At 42.6% G+C, this 19419-nt stretch overlaps 1 protein-coding gene across 4 annotated transcripts; it reads left to right on the forward strand.

Moving 5' to 3' along the window:
- Positions 1–182: 182 nt before the first annotated feature.
- AMT (aminomethyltransferase) lies at positions 183–18706 on the forward strand. Of its 4 annotated transcripts, none has more exons than XM_007499853.3 (9): positions 183–486; positions 1630–1800; positions 5899–5979; positions 7947–8078; positions 8206–8284; positions 8492–8637; positions 8948–9128; positions 14677–14832; positions 16881–18706. In XM_007499853.3, the coding sequence occupies exons 1-9, from the start codon at positions 373–375 to the stop codon at positions 17057–17059; spliced, it is 1239 nt and encodes a 412-aa protein (XP_007499915.1). In that variant the 5' UTR covers positions 183–372; the 3' UTR covers positions 17060–18706. The 4 variants fall into 4 exon arrangements, with proteins under 4 accessions (XP_007499915.1, XP_007499913.1, XP_016279871.1 ...); XM_007499851.3 differs by having other exon boundaries at positions 263–486; positions 1633–1800; XM_016424385.2 differs by lacking the exon at positions 183–486 and adding an exon at positions 901–1544.
- Positions 18707–19419: the final 713 nt, after the last annotated feature.

Here is a 19419-nt window from a genome sequence, read left to right on the forward strand (position 1 = left end):
GGTCCATGATTCTTCGATCATTTTTTTTTATGCTTTAGGAAAATCCGCACCATGGGTGGGAGTCTTAAATTGACATAGTTTTATGAAACATTCCCCGATCCACACGAATACGATGATGGTGGATGAATTTACCTTTGTAAGGTCTGGAAGTTCTCGCACACAAACGATACCATGACCTGTTTAGCAAAATCTTGGACTCTCTCATTCTTGCCCTGCGGCCGAGACGGAAACTCCTAGACCCCCTCGGGTCAAGTGGGAGGGGAGACGGGACTACAACTCCCACTGTCCTCTGCTGCTCAGCCGGCCAGCACTAGCGCGGTCGGAGAGCAGAGCCCCAGGCTAGGGGTCGGGTTCCAGCCCTCTGGCTTGAAGATGCAGCACGCTAGGAGCTCGGCTTGGCGACTCTGGGGGCATCTCGGCGCTGCTGCGGCTGGGGCGCGAAATAGTCGCCCCACAGCAACCCGACGGTCTCTGAGTTCGGGGCAGGTGGGACGGGGTTCGGTTGGAGCGGCCTAGGGGACTAGACAAAGTGGAGGGGCTGGAGCCCTCGTCTGGGGGTGGGGAGCTTCTGAGAGAAAAGGAGACCGAAGGCCCAGAAAAGTGGGCGGGGAGGTTGCGGAAACCTTGGGGAAGAGATGAGTAGTTGGGGTCTTGGGGAGAAAAGAGCAGGAGCCTTGGGGTGGGGGCTCCAAGGTAAAAGAAGCGGGTTGGGGGGCGGGGCGGGGGAGACGGCCATAGGGTGGGACTATGGAAGGAAGCAGGGACTGGGGTCCCAAGAAAAGGATTCAGGAAAGGAGTGGGTGGAAAGGCGTCCTGGGGGATGGGCTACAGGTAGAGTAGGGGAAAGAAGGGGAAAGGGGGGTGGGGAAGGGAAAGGCCCCGGGGAGGGAAGATTAGGGTTTCTAGGAAGTCTTTGAGCAGAAATGGGGAAAGAGGAGCTGAAGCCCCTGAGAGGGGTCTCTGAGAAGGAAGAAACCCTTAAGGTGGGAGTAGAGGAGAATCTTCTTGCAGGAAAAAGGAGAGAGGAGCTAGGGAAGGAAATCCTGGGGGAGTCTAATGTGGACCAGGAAAGGAAGAGGAGCTACCTTGGAGAGGGAAAAGTAGGACTATCAGAAAGGGCTGAAAGTAGGGGGGAATGATACTTTTGGGAAGGGGGTTCAGGTAGAGATGAGGAGGGACCAGATGATCTAGAGAAGCCAGGAAAAAGGAGAGAGGAAGCAGTATTGAGAATGAGAGAGGAAAATGGGGCTTATCAATATCAGAAAACCGGTGGCTGAGCTCTGGGAATACAAAAAGAGGCAAATAACATCCCCTGCTCTCTGGAAGCAGTCTAGTGCCAGAGACAACAAAAATAAGCTATATAAAAAATGAGATAAATAGGAAATAAAGGAGGGAAGGCCCTAAGAATTAAGAGGAATTGCAAAAGGCTTCCTGTGGAAGATGAGATTTTACTTGGGACTCAAAAGGAGAGCAGAAGAAAAGGAAATGTCTCCCTGAGAAGATGGGGAACTGTCAAAGGTGAAGAAAGAAGACCTCAGGAGAAAGTAAGAGTGTATGCAAAGGGCCCTAAGTAGAGGCAAACCTTACCTGCCTAGGGTGGCCTCTCAGACCAATAATTTTACTCCCTAGCAGGAAGCCTTGAAGAAAACCCCACTGTTTGATTTCCACAAGAGCCACGGTGGGAAGATGGTGTCTTTTGCTGGTTGGAGCCTACCTGTGCAGTACCAGGACAGCCACTTAGAATCCCACCTGCATACCCGAAGACATTGCTCACTGTTCGATGTGTCCCACATGCTACAGGTGAATGCTAATGACCCAGTCCCAAGTTCAGGATGAAAGAAGGAAGTCCAGTTCTGACAGTTATAATGTTTTGGCCACTTGTTTTTTTCTGGGCTTTTGGAGACGCTAGCCAGGAACTAAGTAGAACTGAATATTTAAGAATCCCAAAATATTAGAGCTAGAAGAGACCTTAGATTATCTAATACAATTCACACACACACACATACACACCAACTTCCCCCAAACTTAAAGGAATGTTGGGCTTGATTAGTGGGAAGACTGGTGAAGAGATTCTTGAGCAGGCTTTTGAAGTCTGAGAGGCATAAAGCTAAATAGTAGAGCTGTAAGAGGAATGGTTTAGCATTTACTCTAAAATACTGAATTTGGTTTCAATCTGGGCTTTGGATTAGATCACTATACATGGACCCTCTGTTTGTGGGTTCAAAAATCACTGAAAGCTAATACATATTTGTGCTGAAAAAAGTCAGGTTCCAGACAACTGAGTAATGCTAAGAGATATTTCTTATCTACTGGAATAAATGAGATTTTTGGAGTCAGAGGATCTCAATTCTAACCCCTGGCTATACATACATAAATAATCCCATTCCATCTGTCTCCTCCAGCATATAATCTCATTAATCTTCAATCTCTTCCTGTCATCTGACTGCTTCCTTACATACCCCTGTCTCCCATCCTCAAAAAAAAAAAAAACCCTTACACTTCTGCAGAAGTCAGTCTGTTTCTTATTCTCTTAACTCTGCACTTTGGCTTCTAGTCTCAATCATTCAACAGAAATTGCTCTACAAAGTTACCAAAGCATTTCTTTACTATGAAATCTAATGACCTTTTTCTTATCCCTCATCTTTTTTTTACCTTTCTGAAGTTCTAATATTTGGTAAAATTTGCTAAGAATGAATAAATTCTAGTATAAGATTAACATAAAATACATTTTTTAAAAAGCATTTTAATTAACCTTATTAACTATTAGCCTAGCACCAACACACTGACTCTGGGAAAAGACTTGGTCATAAAACTCTGAAGAGCCTGTCATGAGTATACATCTTCACAGGATCAAATAACACCTGGACATGCCAATGCACACTCACCATTCCAAATGAGCACAGCTCATCTGCTGCATGAGTTACAACTTCCCTAGTTAACTATATAGACTATATATTAACTATATATATAGTTAACTATATAGTTTTTATTCCTTCAACAGAAGTTCTTAATCTAGTTAGTTGCTATAATATTCTAAAACAGCAAACTCTATTCTTTCTACTACTATAGTTAATATTCTATTATTATAATTTGATATTGTTTATACAGTTAGTTTAATCACTGGCTTTGACTAAAAATCATAGTTGCCGTTACCTACCCAAAGGATTATATGTGATTACTTGGCTTATGATTAATAATATAAAAGCAATAAAATGCAATTGTTTTTTTTTCCAGAATCCAACTTCTGACATGCAGGCCCAAATCTCCAACTACCTATTGGACATCAAACTAGCTGTCTAGTGGACATCTTAAGTTCAACATGTCCAAAACTAAACTTACTGTCTTTACCCCCAAAGCTCTTCCCTCTTCTTAACATTGCTAATTCTGTTCAGGGTACCATCCTCCACCCAGTCACACCGGTTTTCATTTCAGTTGAGGATATTAACTAAGTCCCCATCCTAAATTCATTCTTAAATCATATCTAATCAGTTGCTAGGGCCTGACAATTCTGCCTTCCCAGCATCTCCCATAAGCCCCTCCTCTCCTCTGAAACTGCTACCACCTTGATGCACACCTTCATCACTTTATACTTGAACTATTATAGTCTTCTGGTTGGATTCATTTATCTTGAAGGCTTGTTCAGTTTGTCCAGTTAGCTGTCAAATGAGCTTCCTAAAGTACAGCCCTAACTGTGCCACTCCCTATCTAGTATCCCCCAGTAGTCCCCTATTAACTACAGAATCAAAAATAAAATCATGTGTCTGGCTTTTAAAGCCCTTCATGACCTGGTCCCTCCCTACCTTTCCAGCCTTTTTACACCTTAATCCCTTTCACATATTCTGGGATCTGATGATCCTGACATCTTTGCTATTCTTTATACAATCCACTCCATCCCCCAAGTTTGGACATTTTTAGTAGCTTTTCTTCCATGTCTGAAATGCTCTCTTTCCTTATCTCCATAACTTCCTTCAAGTCTCAGCTAAAGTCCTACCTTCTGCAAGAAGTCTTTCCTGGTCCCTTAGCCTTCCCTCTATTGATTGTCTCAAGTTTATCCTGTGTATATCTTATTTACTGATATTTGTTTGCATATGATCTCCCCAGTTAGACTTTGAGCTCCTTGAGGGCAGGCACTGTTTGTTTTTTAACCTTTCCTTTTACCCCTAGGACTTGACACAGTGTAGGTAATTAGCAAAGGCTAATAACTTTGTTCTGCCACATATAATCTATGTGGTCTTAGATGAATCCTTTAACCTCCCTGGGCCTCAGTTTCCTCCTCTGTAAAATGAAAGGTTTGGATTACATTACCTCCAAGGTCCCTTCTAGCTATAAATCTAAGATATGATGAACTTAACTTATAAGAGCCCCACTTTTAAACAGCAAGTCAGACCTGAAAGGGTTCTAGGGCCCAACTCTCCCGTTTTACTTTTGTTGAAAACAGGTTCAGGTAGCAGAAGGAACTCGGCCAAAGGCCACCTGCGGAATTAGCAGAGCCAGAGTTGGTGCCTAAGATCTGACTCTACTATTGGGCTCTTCTCATTAAACTGCTCTGCCCCCCAGAGTCCAGTTTGTTGATTTACAATGGTTGCTCTACCTGTCAGGATAATGACTCAGTCATGGACAGTGAAGGACTGTTTTAATAATCCAAGTGAAAAATTATGAAGGCTTGAATTAGGGTGGTGGCCCATTAAGCAAAGAATAGGGAACAGAAGTAGAATCAACAGGTCTTGGCAACTGCTACTATGTGAGTGTGTAAGAAAGAGGGAAGAGTCCAAATGACTCTTAAGCTTGGGGGATGTTGTCTGCAACAGAAATGCGCTTCTTTTGTCAAAATTTAAAGCACCATCTTTATTAGAACCAAATTATATTGACTCATGGCAGGTGCTTAATAAATGCTTGTTCTCTTCCTTTCCAGTCAGGCCTCTTGGCCCTAGATAGTACAAAATTATTCTTGGACTCTTAAAAAAATATTATAAACTTAATATAAACACAACTAATTTAATTTGCTTTGTAACTATTAAGATAATAATAGTTAACATTTTATAGAGTGCTTACTATGTGCCAGGAATTCTGCTAAACGCTTTACAGTTGTTTGAGATAATTGTAGGTGAAGTTATAATCAACATTTGACAGATGAGGAAACTGAGGCAGACATTAGTTAAGTAACTTGGCCAGGGTCACACAACTAGTAAGTTTCAGAGGCCAAATTTGAATTCCAGTCTTTATGATTCTAGGGTCAGCATTTAAGTAAATTAATTTTTGCACCTAAAGCATCCTGGCCTTTCAGGGGCTCCTCCTAAGTCTCTTATCTGGAGTCTGTCTGTTCATTTTCACCCACTTTTCACCTCTTGTGTGATTGGTAGTGTATACTACTGTGCCTCTTTGTTCTGCCTTTTTTCCCCTTTTTATTTTGTATTTCATAAAGGTCTATCTTGAGTTCTACTGCTTAAGATTATTTATCTTAATTGCATTTTAGAATTCTGTTATATTAATGTAAAATTATTTAGCCATTCTCCTTTTCTTGAGATGTATCTAAACCCAATTTTTCCTGCCACACTGCTAACTGATCTTTTCACACATATTTGTTAAATAATGAATCTCATTCCTCATTTTTTTTATTTTCCTGTAGGTTTATCAAAAGTTAATCTTTTGTATTAGTTTGATTGTTGTCTGATGTCTCTAGTCCTGACATTTTCTATTCTGAAATACTCTATTTTTTGCCCAGTTTTGATAATTATTACTTGGTAATACATTTAGAATTGAACTAAATGTCAGAGGTCCCTTTCACTTTGAGTTGAAATGATTCTATGATTTATTTCATGGGCTTGTGCTCGTCCTCAGAGAGACACATGGGTGTCTTTGCTTGGTTCTGCTGCTAAAATCATTTAATCTCTTCTCAAGACCAAGATATTTGGTCAGGATCGAGTGAAGATGATGGAGAGCTTGGTGGTCAGTGATATTGCTGAACTGAAGCCAAACCAGGTAAGGGTCTTCCTTGTCAAGTCCCAGCTATTTCTCTCTCCCTCCCTCCCTCTACCCCCATTGGTTTAGCCCCCACAGAAAGGTCTGCTTAATTTTGCCAGTATCCCTACTACTAGAGGGATGACCCCTTGGGGTTTAGCCCCACGTGAGTTTGCATCGCCTGTGAGCCCAACCCAGGCTTTATATTAGGGCTGCAACTGGCCGTTAGGATAGGCCCACTGACAGATTCCATTTTCAAAAGCAGATGCACTAATACCATGTTACCTGCCGTGTACGTTTGGAGATCCTGCCACTCAAGTCCTATTCACATGCCTCATTGTAACTTGTCCAGGGGTTCCGGTTCTCACAGGCCTTGCCAGTGAAATTCAACCGATGGCAGGTTGTACATATTGAGTTGGTGCCAGTCTGTGTCTGATTGCATGGTCAAGGCTGCTTGAGTTGGTGCACCTCGTCGTCGTCGCAATGTTGGCTGCAGATAATATCAAGCCACAGCACCTGTCAGAGACCATCTTCTAAATTATGAAATGATTTTTCTGTCTGCATTGATAGACCATCCCAATGAGGTGTTTTTTGTTTTTAACCCTCACTTTCCATCTTGGAATCAATACTGTGTATTGGCTCCAAGGCAGAAGAATGGTAAGGGCTAAGCAATGGGGGTCAAGTGACTTGCCCAGGGTCACACAGCTGGGAAGTGTCTGAGGCCAGATTTGAATCCAGGACCTCCTGTCTCTAGGCCTGACTCTCCATCCACTGAGCCACCCAACTGCCCCCACCAATGAAGTGTTCTTGAAGAAAAGACAGAAAGAATGCCATGTAGCATAGACTGTCTGGGTTGTGTTGTGATGCTGTATTTCTGAGGAAAGCTCACTTGTGATGGGGGCAGAAACATGATCAAGACCATTAGAAAATGCCACTGACTTTGCTACTAACAGAAATGCAATGATCTAAGACAATTCTGAGGGACTTATGAAAAAAATGCTATCTACATCCAGAGAAAGAACTGTGGGAGCAGAAATGCAGATGAAAACATGATTTATCACTAATTCATTTGGGTATATGATTTGGGGTTTGGGTTTTATAAGATTATTCACTTACAAAAAGGAATAATCTGGAAATATGTCTTGTGTGATACTACATGTGCAACTCACTAGAATTGCTTGTCAATTCAGGAGGGGGGAGGAAACGGGGAGGGAGACAACATGAATCGTGTAACTTTGGAAAACTTATGTGTAAGTTTGTTATTGGAATAAAATAAAAAGAAAAGAAAATGCAGCTGAAGGGAATTTAACCCCCATATGTAGAGAATAGTGTTAGGAAATAAATATTTAGACCCTTTCTGGGTCCCTCCTGGTCCTAGATGTATGCACCCAGTCACAAATGAAGACTTAAGCCTAGTGCATCCTTTCCTCTGGAAACACAACTCTTAGCACCAAGCTTCCGCTAGCCTGGGAGAGAGATCTTCCTTCAGAGAAGATTCTTAAATTCTCTTGTTAGCTATTAAAGATTAGCATGGTTCTCTGCAGGAGAACAGTTTATACTGTAGCATTGATATTGCATAAAGCAAACAGTTCTGAAAGATTTAAGAGCGCCATCCCACACAGTAATCGGTATTAGAGGGCTGTGATAGAGACGGCTGCCCGCCTCCTGGCAGAGAGGTAATGAACTAATACGCACAACGAGGAACACAATTTTTGGATGTGGCCAGTATAGGAATTTGTATTGCTTGATCGTGCTTAGATGCTACAAGGGTTTTGCATTCCTTTTTTTATATGGAGGAGTGGTAGGGGAAGGGCAAAAAAAAAGTGCTTGATAATTAGGATACAATTATTTTATTAAAAAGATGAGCATGCCCAGTCACTGAGGCGATCTCCTAGATCATAGTTTCTACTCCGTAGTTTTGTAGGAGTTTCCTTTGTAGCTTTTGGCAACTTTGGACCAGAAGGTGATAGCTTTGGTCTTGGCGACAGGGGACGCTGACTCTTTTCACCAATGAAGAAGGTGGTATCATAGATGACCTGATTGTGACAAACACATCTGACAAGTACCTCTACGTGGTGTCCAACGCTGGCTGCCGAGAGAAGGACCTGGCCCTCATGCAGGTACGGGGTGTGATCCACTGCGAGAAGGACTTTTCCCTAAGGATGGCGGGGGAGCATTTCTCTGCGGAGAGCAGTAGAAACTGGGATGGAGAACCATTTGGGACCAAGCCTTTGTCTCTGCTTCCAGAACAAGGCCTCGGAGCTGAGAAGTGCTGGCTGGGATGTGAACCTGGAGGTGACTGATCATGCCTTGATGGCTCTACAAGGTGAGTGCCTTGCCGGGGTGATAGAGACTCCTTTTGAGCATGGCCGTAGCAGCCTGGAACTTAACCAGCGAGGAGAAGGTGGGAGAGAGGCGTCTCCTTCCCGTCTCTTTTCTGGCCCCAGTCGTTCCTGGAGAGCCACAGAGCAGCAGCGGGCAGTGGTCCTAAGTAAGGCTAGGCAGAGCTCTGACCGCTTCGTCATCGTGCCAGGTCCTTCGGCGGCCCACGTGCTGCAGGCTGGGGTGTCCGATGACCTTCGGAAGCTGACCTTCATGACCAGTGCCGTGATGGATGTGTTTGGAGTGCCCGGCTGCCGTGTGACCCGCTGTGGTTACACGGGGGAAGATGGTGTGGAGGTACACGAGGCCACGGTAGAAAGAGCGTTTCATTTAGAGGCAGAAGACCTCGGCTCTGATCTTTAGGAGCTGGGCAAGTTCCTTCCCCTCCTACGACTCAGTTTCCTCTCTTAAAAAATGACAGCAGTGAGCTAAATGGTCTCCAGGGTCCCTTCTGGTTATAAAACCTCCTATGTACATTTTCTCTTTTCCCCAGTTTCTCAGCAAAAATTTCCTTCTTCTGTGGACCTAGGATGATGTCTGCCTACTTTAGAGTAGCTGTGTTTGGGGGGCAGCGAGCTCGCCTTCCCATAACCTGTATTCCACACAGATCTCGGTGCCAGCAGAGAAGGCCGTCCACCTGGCAGAGGCGCTGCTGAAGAACCAGGAGGTCAAGCTGGCAGGGCTGGCAGCCAGAGACAGCCTGAGGCTGGAGGCAGGTCTTTGCCTCTATGGGAATGACATTGATGAACGCACCACCCCTGTGGAGGGGAGCCTGGGCTGGACCCTGGGTGAGTCTGGGCAGGGATATCCGTGGTAGCTTCCCATGCTGGGTCCATCCATGCCAAGAGGTAGGGGCGGAGCCAAGTATAAAGTAAATTTTGAAGTATCCTTTGTGCCTTCATTCAAACTTTATTAAGCACTTCCTGCATGCTGAGCCTTATACTTGGGAAGTGAGGAAGTACAGAGTTGCTGTGACATGATTTTTTTCTCATGGAGCTCACATTGTAATACAGCAACAGGAAATAGATATATTTTTGTATTTTAGCAAATTTTAAATCTAGAGCTGGAAAGATCCTCAAAGGGAAGCTTCTCTAACCCCTTCATTTACAGATACAAGAAAACAAAAGCCCCAGGAGATGAATTGACTTGTCCTGGGTCTTACAAGGGATTCTTATCCATGTTGCCTCATCCTCCAGAGAAGCCTTTTTCTAGATACTTTTACATTTTAAAGTTACCAGTACATCACTTAGGCTGGTTATCTGTTATCCTTTGTTCTTTATTTAATTTTTTTAAACCCTTACCTTCTGTCTTAGTTTCAGTTCTAAAACAGAGGAGCAAGATGGGCTAGGCAATAAGGGTTAAGTGACTTGCTCAAGGTCACACTGCTAGGAAGCCAGATTTGAGCGCAGGACTTCTCATCTCTAGGCCTGACTCTAAATCCAATGAGCCACCTTGCTGCTCCTATCCTTCATTCTTGCTATGTGACTCAGTTGATTTCCTGAATGGCTACAATATGTGAAAAGTATATTAGGGAAGTGGAAAATGCTGCTGAGGAAGTGTGGTATAAGATAAAGAGCCCTAGATTTGAGTAAAGAACGTTTTTTATTAAAATTTTTTATATCATCCAAAATCCACCTTCTCTTCCTCCCAAAAAGAAAAACAAAATTACTGTTATATACATCTGTAGCCAAAGAAAACAAATTTATGCATTAGCCATGTCCAAAAGAAAATTTGCCTTGTTCTATTACTTTCACCTTTCATCAGATTGAGAGAATGTTTCATTGTTGATCTTCTGAAATCAGAGTTAGCCATTATGTTGATCAGAGTTCTTAAATCTTTCAGAGTAGTTGATTTTTATGATACTGTTGTCATTGTAGAAATTATTCTCCTGGTCCTGCCCACTTCACTCAATATCAGTTCATATAAATCTTTCTCTTTATTTCCCTCTTCCTTTTTCTTTCCTTCTTTCTTGTTCTTTCTTTCAAAAAACCCTTACCTTCTAATTCTTAGATTAGCTACTAAGTATCAGTTCCAAGGCAGAAGTAGTAAGGGCTAGGCAATCAGGGTTAAGTGACTTACCCAGGATCACACAGCTCAGAAGTATCTAAGGCCAAATTTGAACCCAGGTCTTCCTGTGTCTTGGTCTAGCTCTCTATCCACTGAGCCACCTAGCTGCCCCTCACTTCATTATTTCTTACAGCACAATAGTATTCCATCATATTTATATACCATAATTGATTTGGCTGTTCTCCACTTGATGGACATTCCCTCAGTTTCCCATTCTTTGCCTTCTCAAAAAAGCTATAAATATTTTTGTACATTATTTTAGAATTTGTTTTACTCATGGTTCAGTCTCTACCTTCATCAACCTTCCTTTGTACTCTTCCTTCTCCCTTTTCTCACCTGTTTCCTTATTGAGTGAAATGCATTTTTGTACCCAGCTGTCTGTGTAACTATTCTTCCCTCCTTTGACTAGTTTAGATGAGAATAAGGTTTAAGTGTCAGCCACCACCCCCACCACCCCCATCCCGTTTTCCTTGTTTGTATAGACTTCTGGTTGCATACCCCAGTTATGTGAGACAATTTTCCCTATCCTTCCTTTTCCGCCCCAGTGTATTCCTCTTCCCTTTCCTTTCCATTCTTTTTTTTTTAACCCTTACCTTCTGTCTTGGAATCAATGCTGGGTATTGGTTTCAAGGCAGAAGAGTGGTAAGGGCTAGGCAATGGGGGTCAAGTGACTTGCCCAGGGTCACACAGCTGGGAAGTGTCTGAGGCCATATTTGAACCCAGGACCTCCTGTCTCTGGGCCTGACTCTCAATCCACTGAGACACCCAGCTGCCCCCTGCTTTCCATTTTTTTAATGTCATCATGTTATAACAAATCATTCCCAAGTCTCCTGTCAGATCAGACTACCTCTGTGAACCCTGATGATGATAGGGTTCAGAGAAGAGGACACATATATTGTCTCCCCATTTTAAAATGTAAACAGTTTATCTTTGTTTAGTACTTTATTCATGTTAGTTCATGTTTACCTTTTTATGTTTCTCTTAACTTCTGTATTTGTACTTCAAAGTTTCTCCATAACTGAACTTTTCTTCAGGAATATTTGGAAGTCCTTTATTTCATTAGAACTTGATTTTTTTTCCTTTGTGGGATTATACTGAGTTTTGCTGGACAAGTTATTCTTGTTTGACAGCTATATCCTGTCCCTGAATATCATATTCAAGCTCTTTGCTCCTTTAGAATGGTAGCTGCTTACTCATATGTGATCCTCAGTTCTTGAATTCTTTCTTTCCAGTTATTTTTAGTATTTTTTCTTTGATCTAGAAACTTTGGGTTTTTACTTTAATGTTACTGGGAATTTTCATTTTGGAGTTTTTTTAGGGGATGACCAATAGATTCTTTCTGTTTTCTACTATTTCTGCTCATAAGAGATCTATGCAATTTTCTTTTAAGATTTAAAAAAAAATCTTTATTTTCTGACTTAGTAACAACTCTACATTTTCTTCTACCTTTTCAGTGTTTTGACTTTTAATGTTTCTTGTTTCATGAAGTCATTAACTTCTGTTTAGTACATACTAATTTTCAGTGATTTTATTGCTTAAACAAGGTTTTGTACCTCCTGTGCCACTCTATAAATTACCTTCCCAATTTTTTCTTCCATAGCTTTTATTTCTCTTCCAGTTTTTTTCAGTAGTGTTCTCATTTATAACTTTTTTTTAAAACTCTTACTTCATCTCTTCCTATAATTCTAATTGAATTTCTGTCCAAGCTGTGTTTTACTTTGAGTCTTTGCTTGTAGGAGTGAGTTATGAGGTCATTTTGTGCTTCTGGATTTGTATCTTGAGTGTCTCTAAAATTAAAATAGCTTTTTATGGTGGGATTTTTTTTCTATTTGTTCATTTTTCTAGCTTCATTTTCCTGACTTTTGGACTTTATTAGGGCCAGGTTCTGTGTACTCTTGGAGGGACCTACTGCTGCTTTCTTGTGGTATAGAGTTATAGTGTTATTCTAGGCTCTCAGGGATAGCTTGGGCTGGTGACCCCCAAAGTGCTCCCAAAGTGATATGGTTTAAGGAAATATCTGATTGTTGTCCCCTCTGGTCTGAGCTCTGCAAACTCCTGACCAGGGCTGAGGGTCTGAATTTCTGTTTGGAGTTGTGCTGGTCAACTATAAGCTAGCTAGAAAGCCTGGTGGTTCTGAGTTGCAGAATTGTAGTTTTTCTTTTGATATTGGATTCTTGCCCAGGTTATTCTTTTGCAGGCTTTAAATGTTGGAATTGAGACCTCACTTTGCTTCTGGGGCTCTGAACCTCACATCTACTCCCTACTTCTGAATTTGCATCTTACTAGTGTAAGATTTAAAATTAGGTTTGACAAAATATGAGAGTTCTAAAAGTAAGATTGTGGTTGTTGTTTATAAAATATTAACCCTTAAGTCAGAAAAACTGTTAACAGCTTTTATTTATAACTGAGTAGAGATATGAAATAGGAAAGAGGTAGGGGGAAAAAATCGCCTAGCTGTATACAAATACCCTAATCCTAGACCACGAAGGCAGATCCAAAAGCAAGTCTCACCAGAATCCAAAGTCCTAATTAGAAAGCTGAAATCTGAAGAGCCAGGAGATGCTGAAAAACAGCCGAGAGCCTTCAGCATACACAAGGCTAAGCCAACCGAGAATCTCACCAGAACTCACACTGAAGAGAGTGTCCCACCAAAGCACTAACCAAGAGAGGGTCCCCTGGCTGAAGCACCCAGGAAGCCAAGAGTGCATCTTGTCCTTTGGTTTCTCCTTTTATAGTCCTTTTCCCATGTTACTTCCTGTCTCTCCCACTTCACAGGAACCAATCACAGCCTCCTAATTTGCCTAGCACTTGCAGAGGGGGGGCAAGGAAGTGCATGTGGCCTTTGGGGGTGTGAACTAGTAAGTGACTTGTGAGCTCTCTTAATGGTTAGCTAAGTACTAAATAGGAGTACTTTCTTTAAGTTCAAGTTTGCTGATTGATTACACATTAAAAATAAACTAAGAGGGTCTAATTCTCTCTTCACACTAGTACCCAGCCTAGAGCTCCAGACCACTTCTTACCTTGGAACACCAATCCTAGGCACAGGATCTACAATCCACACCTGGGTCTTGACTGCCAAGTCAAGCCTGTACCCTATACAAGTTTAGTTCCCTCTATCGGGGATCTGGAATCTCTTCTTGCACTGGTACACAGCCTGTTTCTGAACTGAGATGGCCTTGGCCAGACCCTGCCTCTAGTGTTCACAGACCTCTCTTTCTCCTTATGTTAACTGTGGCTTTAAAAACGACTCATTGATTTGTTTTTCTTGAATATCCTGACTCAGATGGAATCTGTTATGGTTTTGTGGAGTTTTGAAATGACTTGGTCAGATTTGCATTTATTTTATTTTTTTAACCCTTACCTTCTGCCTTAGACCAATACTGTCTTCCAAGGCAGAGGAGCGGTAAGAGCTAGGCAATGGGGGTTAAGTGCCTTGCCCAGGGTCTCACAACTAGGAAGTGGCTGAGGTCACATTTGAACCCAGGACCTCACATCTCTAGGCCACTGAGCCACCCAGTTCCCCCCACCCCCACCCCCGACTTGCATATTAGGAATATCCCTTTGGCAGCTAAATGGAGGATGGATGCAGGGGGGGGTCTTGAGACATCCTTCTCTATAAAATGAGAATAATTATTGTACCACTTACCTCCCTGGGTTCCTATGTGGAAGGTGTTTTATAAATCCTAAAGCACTCTAGAAAACAGAGCTCTTGTTTTTTAGGTTCTAATAGTCTGTTCTTCTTGGTAGGGAAAGCCATTATTGGTTGGGTCAGTAATCAAAGAAAACTTTCCAAAGAGGGCACCTGTAAAGGGTTTGTGGATAGGATTTAGATAAGGAAGATTAGGAGAATGGATAAGGGAGGCTAGAAAGTATTTAGCATGTCTGGAGATAGCTGCATATTAAGTTAAGGCTGGAAAGGTACTCTAGGGTCAGATAAATGACCCTCAATGACTGGCAGAAGAGCTAGGACAGAAGATTCAGGACTATAGGACTATATCACTTGTTCACTAAACATCCTCCCCCCCCCCCCCTTGAATGAGTTTATTTAGTCAATTTAGAACATTATTCCTTGGTTACAATAATCACATTATTTCCTTCCCTCCACTTCACCCACTCTTCCCTCAGCCAATTTCATTGGGTACTAAACATTTATTAAGCACTGATCTGAAATGGATTTAACCCTGGAATTGATGGAGGGGATCATGAACCCCCCCTCCCCCAGGAGAATACTAAACATCCATCTCCCATATCTGGTGGGTACTGTTACAGGAAAACGTCGAAGAGCTGCCATGGACTTCCCTGGTGCTGCCATTGTTGTCCCCCAGATAAAAGGAAAGCTGACCCGTAAGCGTGTGGGGCTGACATCTACAGGAGCACCTATTCGACAGCACAGCCTCATCATGAACACAGAGGGAGCTGTTATTGGTAGGTTGAATCAGGGGAAAGCTGGGCAGAAGGCAGTCCTCAGTGCTACCCTCTCCCATATGTTCTCACAAGTGAGGAGAAGGTTGTATGTGGTGTGATGGAAAGAACACTAGATTTGGAATCAGAGGACTTGAGTTCAAATCCCAGCTCTACTTCTTACTGTCTGAAAGACAAGGGTCTTTATCTCTCAGTCTTAATTTCCTTCTTTGGACTGGGTGATCAATGAGGTCCTTTCCAGCTCAGGATTCTGTGGCTAAATGTCCCATTCCTGGAGGCAGGGCTTGGCTTTGAACTGTGATCAAGAGTCATCAACTATAGCAACTAGGTAGTACAGAGGATAGTGTGAAGGACTTGGAGCCCCAAAACTTGAGTGTAGTTTGTCTTCAGACATGTACTAGCTATGTGACCCTGGGCAAGTCATTTAGCCTTTCTCTAACTCTGTTCCTCATCTGTAAGATGGGGATAATAAATGCACTCATAAATACATAAAATATACATGATATAATAACTGCCTCCCAGGATCATTGTCAGAATAAAAATGAGATATTTCTAAAGTGCTTTACAAATTGTAAAGTGCCATATAAATGTTAGCTATTATCAACTGTAGGCAAAAGCTATTAACAGGTTTGTCATTCAACTTTTGGGGTTGCAGTGCTTTTATGCAGGCAGAGCAGTTACATCCAGACCCTGCCCAGGGAAAAGAGGGAGTGCTGTTATTGTTCAGTCATTTTTCAGTTCTGTCCAACTCTTTGTGACTCCATTTGTGGTTTTCTTGTCAAAGGTACAAGAATGGTTTGCCATTTCCTTCTCCAGCTCATTTCATTTTATTTTATTTTATTTTATTTTATTTTTAAAAACCTTTACCTTCAGTCTTGGAATCAATACTGGCTGTTGATTCCAAGGCAGAAGAGTGCTAAGGGCTAGGCAATGGGGGTCAAGTGACTTGCCCAGGGTCACACAGCTGGGAAGTGTCTGAGGCTAGATTTGAACCCAGGACCTCCTGTTTCTAGGCCTGGCTCTCCATCCACTGAGACACCCAGCTGGCCCCTCCAGCTCATTTTAAAGATGAGGAAACTAAAGCAGAGTAAAGTGACTTAGCCAGAAAGGGTCTGAGGCCAGATTTGAACTCAAGGCTTCCTGACCCCATGTCTGGTGATCTATCCACTGTGTCACCTAGTTGCCCAAAGAAATTGAAAAGTAAGATGAGAATAGGATTGGCGCTAAAAGAGCCCTTAGAAATCACCTAGGCCAAACCCATCATTTTACAGAGGAGGAAATGGGCACAGAGAAAGGAGGCAACTTGTCCAAAGTCTCATAAAAAGAAGTAGCAAAGCTGATATTTAAACCATTTTGTTAAATCTTGTTTCTTTTGACTGCACAGCTAGTGTTTTGCAATTATTTTCTAATTTTTCCTAATTAATCAATAAGTATTTGGTAAGTATGAGGTTATACCAGTGGCTGCTGTCTAGTTGCTGAGTCCCAGCTGCAAAGAAATTCTGGAACTGGAAGTGGTCTCACTTGCAGAAGAACCCTGGGGTATGAGTCCAAGACAGCAGGTGGGAGCTGCTGGAAGCAAGTAGGGAGGGTCCAATTTGTGTTTAGTTTGGGAACTGCAGAGTCCTAGGTCACTATCAGATGATGGCGGGGACTGGTCCATGCTGCTGAGAAGTTACCCTCAGGTGGAAAGAGACAGGAATGGCTGGTGTTGACGGCTACACAGTCTCTGGGCTAAGTCAACTGGTGGGCAAAAAGTCTTTGCTGTCACAGTGCCCGGCCTGGATCATCAGGTGTGGTACTCATGAAGACATCTCTTGAACGTGCAAATACTTATTGTTTGTGCACGTGTAGTAGATGCCATGCTAGGCACTAGGGATAAAAAACACAAGCATGAAGTAATCTTGCCTGCTAGGAGCTTACATTCCATCAGAAGAGAGAGAAAGAATGTGTGTTTGTGTGTATGTATATTATTTAATCTGCTGTCTCCTGCGTGGGAACAGGTGTGCCCTCTGCTCTCTCATTCCCTGCCTTGTTTCCTATGCCCTTCCCAGGGGAAATCACTAGTGGCTGCCCCTCTCCCTGCCTGAAGAAGAATGTGGCCATGGGTTACGTGGATGGACAATACAGCAAAATTGGGACCCCGCTGATGGTGGAGGTACGGAAGAAGCAGCAGGAAGCGGTGGTTAGCAAGATGCCCTTTGTGCCCACTCGCTACTATACTTTGAAGTGACCTAACCCACTAAGCTCTTCTTCCTGCCTTTTTATCAGGCTGAATGGGACACACATCCATACAAATCCTCCTGTGGTTAGTTGATATTGTCTGGGAGAGGGAGGAAACCCTAACTCCTAAGTGGAGAATTCAGCAGCTCTTCAAGGGCCTTCTAGAGAGAGATGGGTATAGAAGTCAGGGGTTGGGTAGGGAAGAAAAGAATTAGAGGCAGCATGAGTTAAAGAAAATCTGGAGGACATAGGTTTGAATTCTGACTCTGCTCGTTATTCTTGATATGACTTTGGGTAAGTTGTTTCTCTTTGAGCCAGTTTCTTCCTCCATCAATTGAGAGATAATTGGCCTAGTGTCACCTACTTCACATATCTTTTGGGAGGAAAAATGCTTTGTAAATCTTAAGAGTGATGCAGAAATGGGAGCTATGATTATAATAAAGGCACCCATAGATGAAAAAAAAAAGCACCCAAGGTTGAGGAAGTTGCCTTAGGGTGTACTAGATATGGGGTGGAGAGGAACAAGGCAAGATCCTCATGTCCACAAGGAATCATGTTCTGAATGCCAATAGAAGGGACTTGGCCAAATGCCAGCTGCCATTTCCATTGTTTTCTAAACAGTCAACTCAGTTTTCTGGGCTGTGGTATGTTCAGAACTTTTGAATAATTCAAATTACATAATCTCAGAGGATCTAACATAAAATGGTACCTCAAGTGTGAATCCCCTCTTTGATATTAACAAACCCTAACCCTCTGCTTGAAGACCTCCGTGAGTGACAGCCTTCTGTGTTGAGAATGTTTTCCTCGTGGTAAAACAGTTTGTCTCTTCAACTTCCCCCTCCCCCCCATCCTAGTTCTGCCTTCTATGGCCAAGCTGAATTAAGTCTTAATTATAGAATCCTAGGTTTTAGTGCCTTGACTATAACATGTACTTAATAAATATTTGCTGAAGGAACTTTAGACATAATTTCAGAGATAACCCAACCTCTTAATTTCATGATGAAGAAATTCGAGGACCAGAAATGAATTCTCTCATTTAATTTTCGTTCCTTTCTCAGTTTACCTTCCTAGTAATGTGTTCTGTAACTAATATTGTTTGCCTTTCCTGGGCCTATACATAACTCATTTATTCATTCCTTCAACCAACATTTATCAAGCCTGAACTGTGAGTAGAGACAGCTTTGCTCAAGATGAACCAACACAAGATTCCTAGACAGGGATATACATTTTCCTCAAAACATTTGACAGAGGCAGTCCCAAAGTATGTTAGGCAGGGAAGGCAGCCTGGGTGTCCATGATACATAGCATAAAATATCTGTTAAGTCGAGTCTTGTGTTATTTGAGCAATGGAGAAAATTAGGTTGCAGATACATGAATGACCCAAGAAGAGACCCTTCTCCATTTCAGTTTACAGGTTGTATGGGAAGTGTCAATGCCCAGGCAGCCATCCTATAAATAAATATAGGACTACTTTACAAATGTATACCTACTCCCTTGGCCAGGTTGAGCTAGGGAAGGTCTATTCTACAATACTGTGACATTCCAAGGCCTAGGCCTGTTCCCTCCAATCACTGTCTGTATGGGACTGGGCTTGACTATTTCCTGTTGTTGTCTTATCATTTCTTTAGATAAAGAAATCCTGATAATTTCCAGGAAAGTCAGAAGTCTATTTATTTCACGTCTGAGTCTCTGGTTCATGTTTCCTTCAGTGGACATTACCAGACCTAGGGCTGCTTCCATACTCCTTCCCTGCCTGAATTTGAGTTAGCTGGGAATAGGAAGTGTGACAGCTTGATTTTAAGAGGAGTTCCTGTTTCAGAACTGATCCTGAATAGGTTTCCTTTGGAAAGTCCAAGAAAATCACTGGCTGATTCACTTAGTTTCTAACTAGAATTGGTAGCTATTTAGGGGGAGTGAGGAGGCTCTGAGGTCATATGCTGCCTTGCATGACTCTGGACAAATGACTTCCCATCGCTCAGCCTAAGTTTCTTCCTCTATAAAATTGGGATGATAGCCCCTGCTTTATGGCATTGAAGGTCACATGGAAAGTACTGGGGGAAGAGAAGAGATTTTATCAGTCTTTGATCCCTATATGGTTTCTGCCCTCACCCAAGATGTGACCCAGACTCCCCTACCCTTCTAGAAAGGGCCAGTTTCCCTCTATGAAAAGTGGGGGATCACAGCGCCTGCACTTACTAATCCTATGACACTGTCAGCAAAGTCTAAATTTGAGCTGAATCACAAATAGGAGCCATTCTTAACCCTCTGGGGCCTGGCAGTACGCCGATGCCTTTGCTGCCCCTCCCCATCACCAACATAGTGGTTGGAAGATTGAAACTGTAGAACCTGAAGTGAACACGAGGTGGGGAC

This window comes from Monodelphis domestica, chromosome 7 (genome assembly GCF_027887165.1).
Source record: "Monodelphis domestica isolate mMonDom1 chromosome 7, mMonDom1.pri, whole genome shotgun sequence".
NCBI classification, from domain to species: domain Eukaryota; kingdom Metazoa; phylum Chordata; class Mammalia; order Didelphimorphia; family Didelphidae; genus Monodelphis; species Monodelphis domestica.

What these genes read in the sequence shown, in the direction of transcription:
- AMT (XM_007499853.3), top strand. Translation starts at nt 373, where the DNA reads ATGCAGCACGCTAGGAGCTCGGCTTGGCGACTCTGGGGGCATCTCGGC. An exon ending in ATGTGTCCCACATGCTACAG is followed by an intron (nt 1,801 to 5,898) that starts GTGAATGCTAAT and finishes TCTCTTCTCAAG; the next exon opens with ACCAAGATATTTGGTCAGGA. An exon ending in TGCCTTGATGGCTCTACAAG is followed by an intron (nt 8,285 to 8,491) that starts GTGAGTGCCTTG and finishes TCATCGTGCCAG; the next exon opens with GTCCTTCGGCGGCCCACGTG.